The 19,103-nt window shown below is 52.5% G+C and overlaps 1 protein-coding gene across 1 annotated transcript in view; it reads left to right on the plus strand.

Annotated features, from left to right (window-relative positions):
* Ryr1 (ryanodine receptor 1) overlaps positions 1-19,103 on the plus strand; it is a 126,951-nt gene that overhangs the window by 51,177 nt on the left and 56,671 nt on the right. Inside the window, exons 41-67 of the mRNA XM_085841970.1 lie at positions 79-211; positions 757-851; positions 1,772-1,907; positions 2,094-2,280; positions 2,367-2,475; positions 3,845-3,965; positions 4,054-4,223; positions 5,029-5,249; positions 5,346-5,436; positions 6,309-6,449; positions 6,828-6,991; positions 7,101-7,179; positions 7,362-7,451; positions 7,863-8,003; positions 8,353-8,427; positions 8,506-8,581; positions 8,853-8,976; positions 9,297-9,412; positions 10,243-10,310; positions 10,403-10,524; positions 11,158-11,207; positions 11,920-11,980; positions 12,140-12,378; positions 14,639-14,720; positions 15,217-15,347; positions 16,713-17,045; positions 17,139-17,379. Of these exons, the coding sequence (XP_085698096.1) occupies positions 79-211; positions 757-851; positions 1,772-1,907; positions 2,094-2,280; positions 2,367-2,475; positions 3,845-3,965; positions 4,054-4,223; positions 5,029-5,249; positions 5,346-5,436; positions 6,309-6,449; positions 6,828-6,991; positions 7,101-7,179; positions 7,362-7,451; positions 7,863-8,003; positions 8,353-8,427; positions 8,506-8,581; positions 8,853-8,976; positions 9,297-9,412; positions 10,243-10,310; positions 10,403-10,524; positions 11,158-11,207; positions 11,920-11,980; positions 12,140-12,378; positions 14,639-14,720; positions 15,217-15,347; positions 16,713-17,045; positions 17,139-17,379 (3,596 nt within the window). The remainder of the gene's footprint in view (positions 1-78; positions 212-756; positions 852-1,771; positions 1,908-2,093; positions 2,281-2,366; positions 2,476-3,844; positions 3,966-4,053; positions 4,224-5,028; positions 5,250-5,345; positions 5,437-6,308; positions 6,450-6,827; positions 6,992-7,100; positions 7,180-7,361; positions 7,452-7,862; positions 8,004-8,352; positions 8,428-8,505; positions 8,582-8,852; positions 8,977-9,296; positions 9,413-10,242; positions 10,311-10,402; positions 10,525-11,157; positions 11,208-11,919; positions 11,981-12,139; positions 12,379-14,638; positions 14,721-15,216; positions 15,348-16,712; positions 17,046-17,138; positions 17,380-19,103) is intronic.

The following is a 19,103-nucleotide window of genomic DNA, read 5'->3' on the forward strand; positions in this document are numbered from 1 at the left end:
GGGTGGGTGTGTCGGCTCAGGGAGGGGGACACAAAGAGCAGGCACTCACCACTGGTCCTCCTTGTCTGCTCCCTGCAGGAGATCCGCTTCCCCAAGATGGTGACAAGCTGCTGCCGCTTCCTCTGCTACTTCTGCCGAATCAGCCGGCAGAACCAGCGCTCCATGTTTGACCACCTGAGCTACCTGCTGGAGAACAGCGGCATTGGCCTGGGTGAGCTATCCCCAGCTACATAACAAGTTCAAAGCCAACCTGGGCTATCATGAGACTCTGTCTCAAAAACAGCATAAAACCCAAAACTAGGAAAGAGTGGCTCAGACAACCCACAGCTCACAGAGCAGCCAAAGCATAAAGTTCAGCCTTAGATATCATCAACCCAGATCCCCGAGTACTGGGATTCGAAAAGCACAGACCAGCAGAGGCACTTAGCACATTTTGCAAAGGGGGTGGTCAGGAAGGGCTTCCCAGAGGAGGAGACACCATCAGGAGTTGAGAGGGGCTGGAGAGGTTGCTCCCTGGCTAAGGGTGCTTATTGCTCTATCAGAAGGACCGGAGTTCAGATCGCAGAACCCAGTTTATGTGACTCACAGTCACCTCCAGCCCTAAAGGATCTGCTGTCCTCTTCTGGCTTCTACGTTTACCTGCATCTCACACACACACACACACACACACACACACACACACACACACACACACATGCACTTAAATAGTTTTTTAAAAAAAGGAGTGGGGACTCTAACTGCTCTTTGTCCCCACAGGCATGCAGGGCTCCACACCCTTGGATGTAGCTGCTGCTTCTGTCATTGACAACAATGAGCTAGCCTTGGCATTACAAGAGCAAGACTTGGAAAAGGTGTGGCCAGAGGAGACCTGGTCACGCCCAACTGTGTGGGCACATGCTGGCTCTGAGCACCCTGTTCAGACTGATGCTGCCATCCCAGGGCCCAATCAGAAAGGGGCTGACTTGCAAGGAGCAGCCAGCAGCCAGTGGCTCCTTTACTCTGCAGAAGAGGGGCTGGGAACAGGTCTATGGGCTATGCTCCCATCGGGGTGGCCCTGGTTATCATGGAGGAGTAGGGCTGCAGAGCCTTTGGAGTTCAGACACTAGTCAGTAGTTCCACTCCTTGTTGAGTGGCCTAGGAAAGAGACGGCTTCTTTTGACCTCTGTCACTTAATCTGTTCAGGGAGTATGTGATCATGATTTTTAAGCATTTATAAGCCAGGCATGGTGGCTCGTGCAGTCAGTTCCAGCACTCTGAGGCAGAGGCAGGCATGAGTCTGAGTCTGAAGCCAGCCTGATATTCATAGTGAGCTCCTGCAAGGCTGCATTAGAAAGACCGTGTTAAAACAAAACAAAGCAAAGCAAAGACTGGTTAAAGAAGCTAAAGTAGCATTTGAATAAAGCTCAGAATGATGTGAGCTGCTCAGTGGACCTCAGAAGAGGAGCAGCACAGAGGCCTTGGAGCAGCAGAGGGCGGGTGATGGCTGGGACAGAAGCAGTGGGGGCTGAGTGGCGAGAGGTGACGTCACAGAGGTCATGTGAGGTCCTGTAGGTCATGGCAAGGATGTTGGGCTTTATCACAAGTGAGACAGGACCAGTGTTGGGCAGGGGAAGGAAGCCCTGGCTCATGTTCGTGAGGTGGGGTGTGAGGTAGATAAGGACGCTCCGGGATAAGACTAGGATCTGCGGGGGTGCAGCTGAGGAGCTCTGAGGAACGCCCGGATCTTGGGGAGGAGAGTGGTCTTGGACTAAGCTCCGTTTCCACGTTGCAGGTTGTGTCATACCTGGCAGGGTGTGGCTTACAAAGCTGCCCCATGCTCCTGGCCAAAGGCTATCCTGACATCGGATGGAATCCCTGTGGGGGCGAACGCTACCTTGACTTCCTGCGCTTTGCCGTCTTTGTCAACGGTGAGGCAGGGTGGGGCCTGTGGGGTCACTGGCTAAGCTTCCCTCTGGTGACATTCATCTCCTGGGCAGGGGTCCCTTTAAGTGGACTTGCAGGTCAACAGAGACCTGACATTACCCTTGAATGTGTTGGCTTCTGGGGTTGCGTGGGGGTTCCCCAAGAGCTCTCCTGAACTTTCTGGATGCCAGGTGAGAGCGTGGAAGAGAATGCTAACGTGGTCGTGCGGCTGTTGATCCGCAAGCCCGAGTGCTTTGGACCTGCCCTGCGGGGTGAGGGTGGCTCAGGGCTGTTGGCTGCCATCGAAGAGGCCATCCGAATCTCTGAGGATCCCGCACGGGATGGGCCGGGTGTCCGCAGGGACCGGCGACGTGAGCAGTGAGTCCCCGTCCCTGTCCCTTTTCCAGGATGGTGGCCATCACTACCATGTCTCTGGATTCTAACCACCACCTTCTCCTCTCCAGCTTTGGTGAGGAGCCCCCTGAAGAAAACCGGGTACACCTGGGACATGCCATCATGTCCTTCTATGCTGCCTTGATTGACCTGCTAGGACGCTGTGCACCTGAGACGCATGTAAGCCCTGGGGTGGGGGTGGGGAAGCAAGGTGGGGTGGGAGGGAGTTGGGTGTGCATGATCAGCATTCAACCTCAGCATTCAGGTACTGGACAGCATTCATATAGCTCACTTGGGTGTGGTCCTGGGCTGTGATACTGGGCATACACTCATGATCAAAACACCCTCAGGTTCCAATCCCATGGAACCCAACCAGTAGAGGAGAGAGACAAGACGTGAAGAAGCAAAGGACTCGTGGTAGGAGTAGAGGGATTCCTCAAGGAGAGTAGAACCAAAACTGGTACCACACTGCACCCTGGCACACACACCTATGATCACAGCACTGTAGAGGCAGGAGTACTGAGTCTGAGGCCAGGACAAGTTACATGACAAGACCCTATCCCATAGCTGTGTATGGTGGCCCACACTTGTAGCCCCAGAACTTGGAAGATAAAAAGTAGGAGGATCAGAAGTTCCATGCCATCTTGGCTAAATAGCAAGTTGAAGGCCAGCCTGGATTGCATGAGAACTTGTCTCAAAAAACAAAGAAGGGGGCGGGCTGGAGAGATGGCTCAGTGGTTAAGAGCACCTGCTACTCTTCCGGAGGACCTGAGTTCAATTCCCAACACTCACATGACAGCTCACAACCATCTGTAATTACTGTTCCAGGGGATCTGACACACTCACACAGACCAATGTACACCAATGTACATGAAATCAAATTAAATTATTATCAAACAAGGAGCCACTGACTCAGTGTGTGAAGGCACCTGCTACCTGCCACCAAGCCTGGTGACTTGATTTTGGTCACCCATGGTGGAGGGAGGGACCCGACTCCCATTAGTTGTGTTCCAACCTCAACATATACACCATGGCATGTGTGCCCCCTAATAAATTAAACAGCCAGAAATGGGGGTGCAAGCCTTTAATCCCAAAACTCAAGAGGCAGAGCCAGGTGGATCTCAGGCCAGACTGGAGTTCCAGACCAGCCAGGACTATGTAACAGAGAGATCCCGTCTCAAACAAAATAAAACACCTCCACCTGGAAAAAGAAGCAACGTCCCACAAAACAGCATCGCCAGGGACAACTGCACAGCTATGTTAGTTGGAGCAAGGAGCTTCAGGCTCAGAGAGAGACCCGGTCTCAAGAAACAAGGAAGAGCAGTGGAGAAAGACCCCTGATATCAACCAACCTCTGGCCTTCACGTGGCGGTACATGTGCACACACATGCGCCTCCAACGTATGCACATGCACACAATGCATACAAGACATATACACAAAGGAGGCTTGCTTTACTGTCAGTGCGTCGGGAATGGTTAGAATAGAACAAGTCCCAGATGGGGCACCATTGTCTGATGACATGCCTCGTGCCCTCTGCACCACCTCCAGCTGATTCAAGCCGGTAAGGGTGAGGCCCTGAGGATCCGTGCCATCCTTCGGTCCCTCGTGCCCTTGGATGACCTCGTGGGCATCATCAGCCTCCCACTGCAGATCCCCACCCTGGGCAAAGGTAGGTGTGTATGGGGGGGGAGGGGAGTTGTTGAGGGAGTGAGGCTCGAAAGGAGCACGTGCTCACAGCCCACCATCCCTGCCTGTAGATGGCGCCCTGGTTCAGCCAAAGATGTCTGCATCCTTCGTGCCTGACCACAAGGCATCCATGGTGCTTTTCCTGGACCGAGTGTATGGCATTGAGAACCAGGACTTCTTGCTGCATGTGCTGGATGTGGGGTTCCTTCCTGACATGAGGGCGGCTGCTTCACTGGACACGGTGAGCAACTCCCACCTGGCTAGTCGGCCACGTGCCTCCACCCAGGACATCTAATAGGCTGAGAGACAGCATCTGCAGAACTGGGACTGCATACATATCCTGATCCTCACCCTCACCTCTGTGACAGAAGACAAAACCCATGAAAGACAGAGTGGGTGAGACTCCCCCACTACCCTCAGATACAAGAAAGCATTGCCGTGTGAAGTGGTACACACCTTCTACCTAGCATCAGACAGACAAAGGCCAAAGGACAGAGAGTTCACTGAGCGACAGGCAAACCTTGTCTCAAAAAACAAAGTGAAGTTAGGCATGGGTCTTTAATCACACAGGCCTTTAATCATACAGGAGGCAGAGGCAGGCTAATCACCGTGGTCTACGCGGCAAGTTCTAGGCTAGCCAAGCCTACATAATGAGACCCGTCTCAAAACAAACAAACAAAAACAAAACAAAACAAAAACTGAAGCAACAGCAAAAAGCTGGGCATGCCTGTAATCTCAGCACTTTGGAAGTAAAGGCAGGAAGAGTCCAGGCCAGTCCGGGCTACATGAGATCCTGTGCAGGAGGCCAGCATTGCAGAGCAGCTAAATCAAAGTCATGATCGGTTCCTGGCTTTCGTGTGTGTGTGTGTGTGTGTGTGTGTGTGTGTGTGTGTGTGTGTGAGAGAGAGAGAGAGAGAGAGAGAGAGAGAGAGAGAGAGAGAGAGAGATCTGGAGGAGTGAGATTTAGGAGAATAAATGATTAGAAGCCTGGGTACCAAGGCAACGCCAATAGTCTGATGGTCTCACCGTCTCACCCTACATCCCAGGCTACTTTCAGCACCACGGAGATGGCGCTGGCACTGAACCGCTACCTCTGTCTGGCTGTGCTGCCGCTCATCACCAAGTGCGCGCCACTCTTTGCGGGCACCGAGCACCGCGCCATCATGGTGGACTCCATGCTGCACACAGTGTACAGGCTGTCGCGGGGCCGCTCGCTCACCAAAGCACAGCGCGATGTCATCGAGGACTGCCTCATGGCGCTGTGCAGGTGAGGAGGGGCCGATGGTGGCGGAGGGAGTGGGCGGGGTCGCCAAGGCGGGGTCTCGCGTAAGATCTCTGCCGTCTCTGGGCTTGCCCTCCTCAGGTATATCCGACCGTCCATGCTGCAGCACCTGCTTCGACGCCTGGTGTTCGATGTGCCCATCCTCAATGAGTTCGCCAAGATGCCACTCAAGGTGAGGGTGGTCCTCAGGGGAAGCCAGCCCTTTTCTCACCCACAGTCTGGCTGTGCCTCTGGACCAGTGGGGTCTTTAGTATTAGCCACGCCCACCACACCTAACCAAAGCTGGAGGACTGCGAACCCTGAGGAAACCAATTAACATCCTCGTTTGCCGGCTAGGATTCCCATGGCATTCGCTCTGCGTCATTGGCGCTGCTAACATTCCCTAATTACCGCTTAATTTGCCTAACTAAGTGAGCCAGCCCCCGCCTCAATTAGCATATATTTTCATGGGCGCACTACTTTCCTAATTAGCATTTTATTCGCATGTCCAGACCACCAGCCTTCCAGTATTCAAATGAGTGCGTTTATTTGAATCAACAGTACCACAGCTATTCTGAATATTTGCATACTGTCTCTCCTACTTTATCATTTGCATGCTAGTTTGCATAAGGAGATACCCCATCTAACTTAGACTGTCTTGCATAAGATGCCTAAATTAGCCCCAACTCTAAGATGCATATTAGATAGAGGAGGCCTTTTTGATTACCATATATTTGCATGGGGCACTGCCTATGTTTCTATTTGACATGCTAATTTGCATAAGCATGGATCGTCCTATTAGTGTGCACACAATTCTACCAGGAGACTGTTAGCTTGCCTATTTCTGTAAAAAGAACAGACAAATCCAGCCATAGTTTAATGCCCATCCTGGCTCTCATTGAGAGTACCAACGCCGAGTAATAAGCTGTCTAGGACCATTCGCTAATAAGCATACCATCCTTCCCTTATTAGCATCTCATTTGCAAGCACTGACACCCTCTGCCTCCTGGGGCCTTCGCTGCCTGCCATCTGCTTATGCCTCCTCTGTGTGTCTCTTCCTTTCAGCTCCTTACCAACCACTATGAGCGCTGCTGGAAGTACTACTGCCTCCCCACAGGCTGGGCCAACTTCGGGGTCACCTCTGAGGAAGAGCTGCACCTCACACGCAAGCTCTTCTGGGGCATCTTTGATTCTCTGGCGCATAAGGTCTGGGGACTCATGGGGTCTCAGAGGAGCCTGTGCAGAGGGTTTGGGGGTTCAAGCCTGGAGATCTGGGATGAAATCCCTGTTGGGTTGGGTGGCACACACCAGTAATTTCAGCGGGAGGCAGAAGCAGATGGAGTAGGAATTCAGTCACTCTTGGATTGTATATCAAGTTTAAGGACAGCCTAGGCTATGTGAGACCTGTCTAAAAAAAAAAAAAAAAAAAACAGACCAAAGTGAGGCTCAAGCTACCGAGAGAGTGACTAGCAGATTTGTGGGTTCAGAGAGGGGAGTTGATGATTAGAGGGTGGATTGGGGACTGTAAGGCTTCGGGCTAAGTGAAGCCTGCATGATCCTCCCCTTCACCCCTGACACCTATAGAAATACGACCAGGAGCTTTACCGAATAGCCATGCCTTGCCTGTGTGCCATCGCGGGCGCACTGCCCCCTGACTACGTGGACGCCTCATACTCATCCAAGACGGAGAAAAAAGCCACAGTGGACGCTGAAGGCAACTTTGATCCCCGGCCTGTGGAGACCCTCAAGTGAGACGCGGGGACAGACAGTGGTGTGGCTAGGGATTGGGAGAAGGAAAGTTCCAGAGGGAGAGGAAAGCCCCACCTCAATGCCTGCTGACCCCACCTCTTCTCACAGCGTCATCATCCCCGAGAAGCTGGACTCCTTCATTAACAAGTTCGCAGAGTACACTCATGAGAAGTGGGCCTTCGACAAGGTGAACACTGCGGCCCTTCACCTCTACCTACCTTGCTTCCCCCAAGCCTCCTACCTTCCCAGAGGCCTCAGGTTGTCCTAGATCCTCAGCCATCCCTAAGACCCTCACTGTTCTCTGAGAGCCTTTCAGGGTTCTCCTGCCTCGTATCCATCCTCCACTCTCTTCTGCCTCTTCACCTCTAGATTCAGAACAATTGGTCCTATGGTGAGAACATTGATGAAGAATTGAAGACCCACCCCATGCTGAGACCCTACAAGACCTTCTCAGAGAAGGTGACCAAACCATAGGTCCTGATGTCAGAGGTCAGAAGGAAACTCCAGAATTTAGGGGATCCAGGGAGGAGTGAGACAGCATCATAGGTTGACTGGTGTCTGGTCATGGATTTTGCCTTTTCTCAAGATTAGACGATTCCCCTGGATGACCCCAAAGTCCTCCAGTCCCTTCTCTAGAAAGACTCCTTGATAGTGTGACATCTCTGAAACCCTTGTAAAATGGGTGCTAGAAATGTTTGAATCGCTTGTTTACAGAGCAGGTTAGAGTCCTGGATTCCAATCCTGACTGACCCACTTCTAACTTCCTAGCTCCTGGTGGGGTTTCTCCTGCCTTGAGACATCAGGGAAGCTGGAAAACCAGGTTTTCCTTCTGGTCCCATTCCACCAACTCCACTTACTCTATCTGCCCAGGACAAAGAGATTTACCGTTGGCCCATCAAGGAGTCTTTGAAGGCCATGATTGCCTGGGAATGGACAGTAGAGAAGGCCAGGGAAGGCGAGGAGGAGAAGACGGAAAAGAAAAAAACAAGAAAGATATCCCAAACCGCCCAGGTGAGCTTGCGAGGAGACAGTGAAAGTCTGAGCAAGGGGAGTGGGGAGTGATGGGTCGGATGTGGTGGGATTGAGACAGGTGCCCCCAGGTGATTGAGGAACTGTGAAAAGGAGCAGGCTGGGTGGGTGGGGATGCAATGAGGCCTGACAGAGGGGAAGTCGAGTAAGGAGAAGAGGGCAGTCCTGAGCAGAAATCTCAGCGCCAAAAGGACAGCCTGAGGAACTAAAGAGCCGAGAAGGGTGGCTTAGAGGCAGGGCCTTAAGGGACAAGCTCAGGGTAGGCATCTGGAGCAAGGCTCAGAACTTTCTACACGCCCATTAAGTATCCCCCTCTCTCTTACCCTCTCAGACATATGACCCCCGAGAAGGCTATAATCCCCAGCCACCAGACCTCAGCGTGGTTACCTTGTCCCGGGAGCTGCAGGTGAGATCACGGACCCTTTATTTAGGAAGCTCAGGTCTGTCTGAATCTGGTCCTTGAATGTCTGTATCCCACTTCCAGGCCATGGCCGAACAACTGGCAGAAAATTACCACAACACTTGGGGGCGAAAGAAGAAGCAAGAGCTGGAGGCTAAAGGTGAGGACAATTATCCCCTCCCACCACTGCCCCACCCCCAGCCCCACCCGCACGCAGCCCCCCCGCACGCAGTCACGGGGCCTCGGTTAGAGTCCTGGCTTCATGGCGTTACTTAACCACTCTCCCGGCTCGGCTCCGTTGCAGTGATGTCTAGCAATGGAAAGCAATGCTAGCACCTTTTTAATGGTGCGGCTAACTCAACTGTAGGAGCCCCAGTGAGAGTGGTCTGGGTCTTTTCTGGCCTCTGATTTCTAATCTTTGCCGTCCGCAGGAGGTGGGTCTCATCCTCTACTGGTTCCCTACGACACGCTCACGGCCAAGGAGAAGGCACGGGATCGAGAGAAGGCCCAGGAGCTGCTGAAGTTTCTGCAGATGAATGGCTATGCTGTCACCAGGCACGTGGATCCGTGAACCTGGGCAGAAGCAACTTCGAGCAGGGACGGAAGGACCGCCTTGGGGGCGGGGCTTGGGACGGAGGCGGGGCCATAAGGAAGCCAAGGGGTAGACCTGAAAGCAGCAAGCGGACCTCCTACTGGGCGGTGAAGTTGCGGGCCAGCAGATCTGCTAAAGGCCAAAGGGGAGAAGCATGGGGAAGTTAGACTTGGAGAACAACCTAAGGACCTGCAAGTGGGCAGAGTGCACAGGCTGACCAGAAAGGTGTGTGGAATAGGGCAAGGCCGGTGTCTGAGCTGACTGTCTATGCCTCTCCACGCAGGGGTCTTAAGGACATGGAACTGGACACATCCTCCATTGAGAAGCGATTTGCCTTCGGCTTCCTGCAGCAGCTGCTTCGCTGGATGGACATCTCCCAGGAGTTCATCGCCCACCTGGGTAGGAAAAATTCCCTCCCATCTTTCCACATCATCTGCAAAGACCCACCCAGGGCACTGCTTCACCCACCTCTCCCTCAACTAGTATCTGTGAAGCATCAGTCATGGCAGACTCTGCTGGGGATGACGGGATGGATTAGCAGGGAACAAGACAGAGGTGGTTCTTCATCTGCATCGCTGTTTTGGAGTCCGACAGTTAGAATCACACATAGCTAAGCCAAGTGTGATAGGCAGTGCCTAGTGTTGGGGGAAGAGAACACCAGGGGAAGGTGGGCTGGGGTGTAGAGCCAACTGCCATTTCAGCTCAAGGAAGACATGGGTAACACTGTAAGATCTGTGCCAAGACACGGAGGAGTGGGGTAGGGGCACCTGAACACCTGGAGGGTGTCATGGCACACGGCTTGTGAAACCACCACCCTTCATAGACATGGGGAGGAGTAACTGAAGGGACCCCGCTAGGTCATGCAAGGAGGAGAGGGGGGCTCCGTAGCTAGATGGGAGGTAAGAGCTTGTCCTCTGCACAGAGAAGGAGGCACAGGAGGCATCTGAGCAGGGACCTAGCTGACTTGACTGTGGCCAGGATAGGTGTGAGGTTTGGTTTGGTCTTTTGAGACAGGATTTCTCTGTGTAGCCCTGGCTGTCCTGAAACTTGCTCTGTAGACCAGGCTGGCCTTGAACTAAGAGACCCACCTGCCTTTGCCTCCCAAGTGCTGGGATTAAGGACGTGTCATTATTTCCTAACTCTGCCCCCATCCAGTGTCCCTTCCTACCAGAACAGCCTGGCTTCCTCAGCTTAAACCAACACTAGCCCCTACTTGCCCTTCCCCACAGAGGCTGTGGTTAGCAGTGGACGGGTGGAGAAATCCCCACATGAACAGGAGATTAAATTCTTTGCTAAGGTGAGAGGTGGGCTCAGAACCTGGAGGGGCTGTGGTCTAGGAGGGTCCCTGGACACTTCACCCAGCCCCTCCCCCCTCTCCTCCCCATTTAGATTCTGCTGCCTTTGATCAATCAATACTTCACCAACCACTGTCTCTACTTCCTATCCACACCAGCCAAAGTGCTGGGCAGTGGTGGCCACGCCTCCAACAAGGAGAAGGAAATGATCACCAGGTGGGCTGTCTGTGACCTCACCTTACAGCATGTCAACCCCAAACGTCTTCTTCCTGACCTTGACTCACATGGGCTCTGAGGGCTGTTTCTGCCTTGGGATGTTCTAAAGTGACCAACTGTCCCAGTTTCCCTAGGACTAAAGAGGTTCCCAGGACTTAGTGAGACAAACCAGTCATTCTGACAAAGACAGCCTCTCCTCCATCACCTCTACTTGCCAGTTATTGCTGTGACTTTTTTTCTTGCAGTGCTGAGGACTGAACTTTACATGTGCTAAATGTATAAGCCACTGAGCCACGCCCCCAGCCCCTCTCTGGGGGATTCTAGGCAGGGGCTGTACCAATGAGCCATGCCCCCAGCCCCTCACTGGGGGATTCCAGGCAGAGGCTCTACCACTGAGCCATGCCCCCAGCCCCTCACTGGGGGATTCTAGGCAGGGGCTCTACCAGAGTCATATCCCGAGTCCCTCACTGGGAACTCTAGGCCATCACTCACTCTAAGACTGAGCCATTCCTGCAGCCCTTGCCTATAACTGTCAAGCTTGGTCTGTGTCCTTTGATCATATCACCTCTGTCTTTCATCTTGGTCTCTTCACCCCTCCTTCCCTTGTCCTTCCATCCTGTTCTCTTTCCTCAGCCTCTTCTGTAAACTTGCTGCCCTTGTTCGCCACCGAGTCTCCCTCTTCGGTAAGTAGCCCTGCCGCTGAGCCTCTGCCAGCTCTCTTGCTTCTTTTATGCCCAACTCCACCTGGAAGAAAGAGTTCCTGGCTCAGCCTTTTGTAATGCCTTCCCTCTGATTATAGACTGGGTCATCCTGGAGATGGGTAGATAGCCATGCAGCCACTGTCTCACACAGGGACAGCCCTGAGAAGTCAGAGCTAGACAGAAGACAAAAAAGGGAGAAAGGAAGGGAGGACAGCCAGTGCTGCGGTGGGGACACCCAGGGGGACTGTGGAAACTCAGCAGGGTTAGGTATGGCATAGCATGAACCTGGCCAGGAAGAGTTGAGATGGACATAGGAGTTTCTAACCTTGAGGCCTGTCTTAGGGTTTTACTACTGTGAAGAGACACCATGACCAAAGCAAGTCTTATAAAGGACAACATTTAATTGGGGCTGGCTTACAGTTTCAGAGGTGCAATCCATTATCATCAAGGTGGGAACATGGCAGCATCTAGGCAGGCATGGTGCAGACCAACTTGAGAATTCTACTTCTTCATCTGAAGGCTGCTAGTGGAAGACTCACTTCCAGGCAGCTAGGATGACGGTCTTAAGCCCACACCCACAGTGACACACCTACTCCAACAAGGCCACACCTCCTAATAGTGCCACTCCCTGGACCGAGCATACACAAACCATCATGAGTCCCCTTCTTCATCCTGGCCCATATTCCTTTCCCAGGGACGGATGCCCCAGCTGTGGTCAACTGTCTTCATATATTGGCACGCTCTCTAGATGCCAGGTACGGCTTTGGGGTACCCCACCCAACCCAGTCCTTCTATACTCTCTGAGTGACATTCGTCTCAGGAATGGAAGGAGAGGAGCAAGGAAGGAGGGGAGGGAAGGAGCGGGGAGGAGCGGGGGACCCTCTGCTTCTACAGCTCTGCACCCCACCTCCTAGAACGGTGATGAAATCGGGCCCTGAGATCGTAAAGGCGGGTCTGCGCTCCTTCTTCGAGAGTGCCTCCGAGGACATTGAGAAGATGGTGGAGAACCTGCGGCTAGGAAAGGTGTCGCAGGCGCGCACGCAGGTGAAGGGTGTGGGCCAGAACCTCACCTACACCACGGTGGCTCTGCTGCCCGTCCTCACCACCCTCTTCCAGCACATCGCCCAGCACCAGTTCGGAGACGATGTCATCCGTAAGGATCCTAACACTGAGGGCAAGGGGCGTGGGGTGGGGTGTCAGCTTGACCGGCACTGTCCCTCCTGAGGTGCGTGGCAGAGTCACCTGGTGTTGGAGCAGATGCTTTCGTGCAGTGAGCTAAAGCACAGTTAGTAAACTGTAGGGAACTGAAGGTGTTAACTAAAATGTGAATTCAAAAACCACAGTGGTGGTGCATGCCTGTAAGTAATCCCAGCACTCAAGAAGCTGAGGCAGGAGGATGGCTGCAAGTTTGAGGCTAGCCTGGCCTATAATAGTGAGTTAATAGTGAGTTCCAGGACCACCTAGGCTACAGAGTGAGGTCTTGACTTACAAAAAGCATAAGAAAAGCAAGGGCTGAGGGTATGTATTTCAGTGGTATAACACTGGGCTGGTATCCAGCAGTGAAGGGCTGGAAGAAAGACTCACTGAGTAGCTCTCCTATAGAGTTCACAGTGAAAGGCTAAAAGCACTCGGTGGTAGAGCCCCTGCCTAGAATCTCCCAATGAGCAGCTGGGGGCGTGGCTCAGTGGTAAAGCCCCTGCCTAGAGTCCCCCAGTGAGGGGGCTGGGGGCGTGGCTCAGTGGTAAAGCCCCTGCCTAGAATCCCCCAATGAGGGGCTGGGGGTGTGGCTCAGTGGTAGAGCCCCTGCCTAGAATCCCCCAGTGAGGGGCTGGGGGTGTGGCTCAGTGGTAGAGCCCCTACCTAGAATCTCCCAATGAGCGGCTGGGGGTGTGGCTCAGTGGTAGAGCCCCTGCCTAGAATCCCCCAGTGAGGGGCTGGGGGTGTGGCTCAGTGGTAGAGCCCCTGCCTAGCATGCCCAATGAAGGTGCTGGGTGCCATCCCCAGCACCACAAATACACACAAAGTAGATTTAGCTACTTGTGCCAGAGACCCAGTGACTCTAAATCACTGTAACGCAAACAAGCTAGAAGTTTCTCTCTCTTGAATGTTGCACTTTCCAAAGCAGATGAGAAAAGTCATAAGGTCAGACCTCTGTTCCCTCTGTCTCTGGGCTGTGCTTGCCTTCTCTGAAATGGTGTCTTTCCCTCACATGTCTCACCACAGGCATCCTCCTCCCAGGCAGCGGAGGAGGCTGAAAGAGATGAGCAGTTGCTGCAGCTCCTATAAGGAACAATCTAGAAGTGGCCTTGTTAGTCAGAAATTCTCGCTGAGCTGGACTGTCTGAAAGAAGCAGTTCAGGCCGGGCAGCGGTGGTGCATGTCTGGTCTACAGAGCTAGTTCCAGGGCAGCCAGGGCTGCACAGAGAAACCTGTCTTGAACCCACCCCGTACCCCTAAAAAAGCAATTCAGATGGAAGAAAAGAAGGAAGGAGTCAAGCCACTGATTACTTTTGACCTCTGACCTTCACATTCACACACACTGGAACACATACATGTATCACACAAACATGCACACATGGAAAAATATAGATGCTGTGACATCACTCCCATTGTATTTTGTTTTCTCTTTATAGTTTTTTTTTTTCTAAATCTTGAACCTCCCTGCCCCCTGTTGTCCTGATGGATTTGTAGTCAGTGAGGCTCTTAACCTTGGCCCTGAGGGAGGGGTTTATGCTGCCTGAAACCATACATACGTGTGTGCTAGGTTCTCGAAGAAGTGTTATCATGTTCATCAAAGATATCCGAGGCAAAATAAGGCCCTCCCCTTGTAGTAAGCCCCTCCCCTTGTAGTAAGCCCCTCCCCTTATAGTAAGCTCCTCCCATGTCCTTCTTTCTTTTTTGTTTTTGTTTGGTTGGTTGGTTTTTGGTTTTGGTTTCTTTGAGGCAGGGTCTTTCTGTGTAGCCCTTGCTGTCCCAGAACTCACTCTGTAGACCAGGCTGACTTCTAACTCAGAAATCCGCCTGACTCTCCCCCCACTCCCTGCACTCGGCACCCCAGCACGTGCTGGGATTAAAAGTGTGGGCCACCACTGTCCAGCCTGTGTCCTCTTTTCTAATTACTTTTCAGGCATTAATTTATTTGAGAATTGGGTGTGGTCCAGTGGTAGAACACTTGCCTAGCACGTGTGAGGGTCCATGTTCCACCCCCAACATCACAAATTAAAGCAACAGCAACAATTCATTTGATCCTCAACCTACCCTGTGCTGAAGGTACTACAATAATCCCATTTTACAGATAGGGAACCTGAGGCCAGAAGAGAGCTGGTCTTGGCTGAGTTACAAAGCATAAATATTGGTGACAGAGAAGGTGACATGAGTTGGGCACAGCCCAGACCCTCACTCTCTCCTCTCCAGTGGATGACGTACAAGTGTCTTGCTACCGAACGCTCTGCAGTATCTACTCTCTGGGAACCACCAGGAACCCCTACGTGGAAAAGTGAGGAAAATGGGACAGATTATTGGGTTTATATAGACACTTAGAGACTATTGGGATGAAAGGAGGGGGCATGTGAAGTGGGGAGGAGGTGCAAAGCTGGACATAGTAAAATCTTGAACTTGCAACTTAACTAGGGTAACTGAAGTTCACGCCAGAAGCCAAGAGAGGGCGCTAGTGGAAAGGCCAGGGATAGAAACAGGCTGTGGGATCTGGGAGAGTGGGAACCAGACACCTAAGGAGGCTTGAATGGCTTCTCTGGGGAGCAAGCTTGTCCGGGCAGGAGACGTGCAGAAACGGGGCAGCAGCATGCTGGAGATCGCTAGAGAGGAACATTTCAGTCCGCGTACAAGTTTTTGCCAGGCACGCAGGGAAGGGTGCACACAAGAGCGGCGCCTGTAACTCTACTCCAGAACGGACCACTGGGGACGCTCCTGTGCAGAATGGGCTGGGGCTCAGCGGAGGGGCGCATGGAAACTAACTGCAGCTCTCCTTCCAGGCTGCGGCCAGCTCTCGGGGAATGCCTGGCCCGCCTGGCTGCAGCCATGCCAGTGGCATTCCTGGAGCCTGAGCTGAATGAATACAACGCCTGCTCTGTCTACACCACCAAGTCTCCTCGAGAGCGGGCCAGTGAGTCGCGTGGGCTGGGGCAGCTGTCAGGGGCACAGGAGAGCTCAGGGTGAAGTGCTCCCTAAATCTGGGCTGTGAGGGGCTGAGAGGGGCTGAGAAGTCTCCGGGATACTAGTGTTCCACAACAGCCAGACCTTGAGGGATCTGGGCTGTGCTGTAAGGGGCCATCCAAAGCCACTCCTCTGGGAGGATTAGGGGGACAGAGATGAAGTTTGGAGCTGTGAGGCTGACTATGGAGTTGGTAATGCGAAGTTTAGGGAGGCAGGTACCTTCCGGTGTCCTACAGGTTTGAATAACCCGAGCTTATCGTGGATATTTTTCATTCACAATGTCTGCGGAGTGCCACTTAGGGGCAAGAGTCAGAGGTGGTGGCCACACAAGCCACAGGCAGGCATCCTGTCTTCTCAACCCTGGGGTTAGAGCCAGGAGTGGGGCTCAGAAAATATCCAATCAGGAGAGTCATGCTCTGCTCCCCAAAGCCAGCCGAGTGTGGTAGCATGAGCTTGTACCCCGAAATCTGGAATATAAGATACTGGAAAGCCTTCTCCAGGGCCATCTTCACTCCTTAGAAAGTTTGAGGCCAGCCTGAGCTACATAAGGCTCAGTCTCCTGCCCCCCTTCAAAAAGAAAAAAAAAAAAATCCTACTTCCAGCCCATGGAAGGGAACAGTGGGTGGTGGACTGTGGGTTTCCAGAGACAAAATTGGAGTCTGGAGCTGAGACCTGAAACTGGGGGCTCCAGATGGTGGAAACAGCCCAGGCCTCTCCTCTTCCTGCTCTGGGGGCTGAGGTGAGAGGGTCTAGCATGGGACCCACCAGGGTTGGAAAGCACTTTTTGCAACTTGCCACATAGCGGACATAGAGTTAGGGTGATTTTAGGAGTGAAGGTGTTTAGGGCTCAAGGCTTGCACGAGACGCCATCAGAATAAAAAGTTGGGGTTCTTGCTTCAGAAGTTCAGTGTGGAAGTCCCACATCATTCCAGGCATGGAGTCGTATGCCCTTACTCCCAGCACTCTGGAAGCAGAGGCTGGTGGGTCTCTGTGAGTTCAAGACCAGCCTAGTCTACATAGTGAGTTCAAGGCCAGCCTCTTCTCCATAGTGAGACCAAGTTCCATGCCAGGGGTATATTTAGAGGTTGGAGACAAATCTTGTATTTGGCTTTAGGGATTAATGATGTTGAGGTGTAAAGTTCTTGGGGGGGTCACAGTTTCAGTGGGAAGCTGTGGAAGGCACTTGGGTTGGAGGCTGAGATAGGAAGGATGGGCTCTTGGAGACTTTTAGGTATAAGGTGATTTAGGTGTCAGGCGGGTCGTAGGGAAGGTATTGGATTGACCTGGCATACCCTGACCTATCCCTGCACCCCAGTCCTGGGGCTTCCCAACAGCGTGGAGGAGATGTGTCCTGACATCCCAGTGCTAGAAAGGCTCATGGCAGAAATCGGGGGGCTGGCCGAGTCCGGAGCACGCTACACAGAGATGCCGCATGTCATCGAGATTACCTTGCCTATGCTGTGCAGCTACCTGCCCCGCTGGTGGGAGCGAGGGCCTGAGGCGCCCCCACCAGCCCTGCCTGCGGGCGCCCCGCCACCCTGTACAGCGGTCACCTCCGACCACCTCAATTCCCTCCTGGGGAACATCCTCCGAATCATCGTGAACAACCTGGGCATCGATGAGGCCTCGTGGATGAAGCGGCTGGCCGGTGGGTCTTGCAGGACAGTGTCCCCTGGGGAGCAGGGTGCTGGGGCCCCTGGAGGTCAGAGGTCACGTGTGAGTAACACCCACTCTCCTGCAGTGTTTGCCCAGCCCATTGTGAGCCGTGCCAGGCCAGAGCTCCTACGCTCCCACTTCATCCCTACCATCGGGCGATTGCGTAAGCGGGCAGGGAAGGTGGTGGCTGAGGAGGAGCAGCTGCGCCTGGAGGCCAAAGCAGAAGCTGAGGAGGGTGAGCTCCTGGTCCGGGATGAGTTCTCCGTGCTCTGCCGCGACCTGTATGCCCTCTACCCACTACTCATCCGCTACGTAGACAACAACAGGTCAGCATGGCCCAGCCTGTCCTGACTCGGGCTATTCCTCAACTGCCATGTACTCTTGGAACCCCTCCAGACCCTTCCAGCCTCTCCCTTCCTAGCTTCTCTGAGCTGGGGAGATGGCTGAGTAGATAAAGGGATAGGTTCTGGACTTGAACCCCAGAACTCATGGGAAGCTAGCTGCAGCAGCACACATCTGCAATCCCTGTACCCCTGTGGTGAGATGGAAGGTGGAAAAGGGACAGTCTCAGGAAACTCATAGCCCATCTAGCCTGAAGCTGCAATGGTGGCCAACAAAGTGACTGTCTCAAACAAGGTAGAAGGCAAGGACTGGCACCTGAGGCTGTCCTCTGGCTTCTATGTGCACACCTATACACACACACATACAAATACACCCTGCATACACATATATACACACCTACATACACAGCATACACACAGATACACACACAAACACACACATACACACGTACACACATATAATACATATACATATATACATAAACATATACACGCAAATATATACATACATACACACATAGGCACACATACATACACACAGATACACACATATACACAGATATACATACATACACACAGACACACACACACACACACACACAAGGCCTTCCTGGGTTTGTCTCCTTCTGTTTCTTAAAACCCTATTGAGGGTTGCACTATCCACTATAAGGAGACTTATTTCCCCTCCAGCATTGTGTCTACCTGTGTGTAGAGCTAAGTGCCCCGCCTACGTAGTGGAAGACCATGGTCAGGCTTTTCCCACTGACGAGAAGAAAGGAACATAGATGACATTCCCCAAGAACATAGGTCTTTAAGAAAACAATATAAGCAGGTATCAGCCAATTGCTAACTAATAAATCAAAAGCACTATTTTAGATAGCTTAAACTCCAAGATCCATCCCCATTGAAAAGACTGTAAGCGTTCTTGGGCTCTGTGATTGATTAGCTATGTCTGCCATGGTGCAGAAATGGGAGCAGTGGTGTTCATTCTGCATAAATGCCATTTCAGATTTGAACTACACTTGAGCTGTGATCCATCACTACTTAGTTGGCCATAAGTTATTTGTTGTTGCTGCTGTTTGTATTTTGAGACAGAGTCTCACTCTGTAGTCAGAACGAGAACAAAGTAGGCAGGCAAACTCCCAGCAACCCCTCCTGTATCAGCCTTCCCTGGTGAACCATAAGTTTTGTTAGCAAAATTAGGCTAGTTTTCTTTGGCTCCCTCTGCACCTGGAAACCTTCATTTTCAGACACAAAATCTAAATCCAAAAGAGATCTCTACATCTCCCAGCTTGGTTCTATCTTTTTTCCTTTGTTTTTTATCTAAACAGAAAGGGAGGAGAGTTGGTGCGCGCGCGCGCGCGCACACACACACACACACACACACACACCCCAGAACATGCAACTATCACAATCTCCTTTGGATCACAGCAAAAGGTTTTATCCGCCATCTGACCCCTCTCTCCTCTACCTCTGCCACTATTTTTTTTTTTAATCTTTAGGCTTAGAAGAGAATTCCATGCTTGGTTTAGGCTATAAGAATGGATTCTGGTTGATACAGGGAAAGGGGGCTGCTGAGCAGAGCCCGGCTCTACTAAGGCAATCAGGACAGTTGTCACACAACTACGCTAACATGCCACACACAGCATATGTGTGCCATGTTCCCTCCTCCTGTTTTGTTGTGACAGGTTCTCTCTCTGTTGTTGTTG

This window comes from Mus caroli, unplaced genomic scaffold (genome assembly GCF_978045245.1).
Source record: "Mus caroli unplaced genomic scaffold, Mus_caroli_1 scaffold_8, whole genome shotgun sequence".
Taxonomy (NCBI): Eukaryota; Metazoa; Chordata; class Mammalia; order Rodentia; family Muridae; genus Mus; species Mus caroli.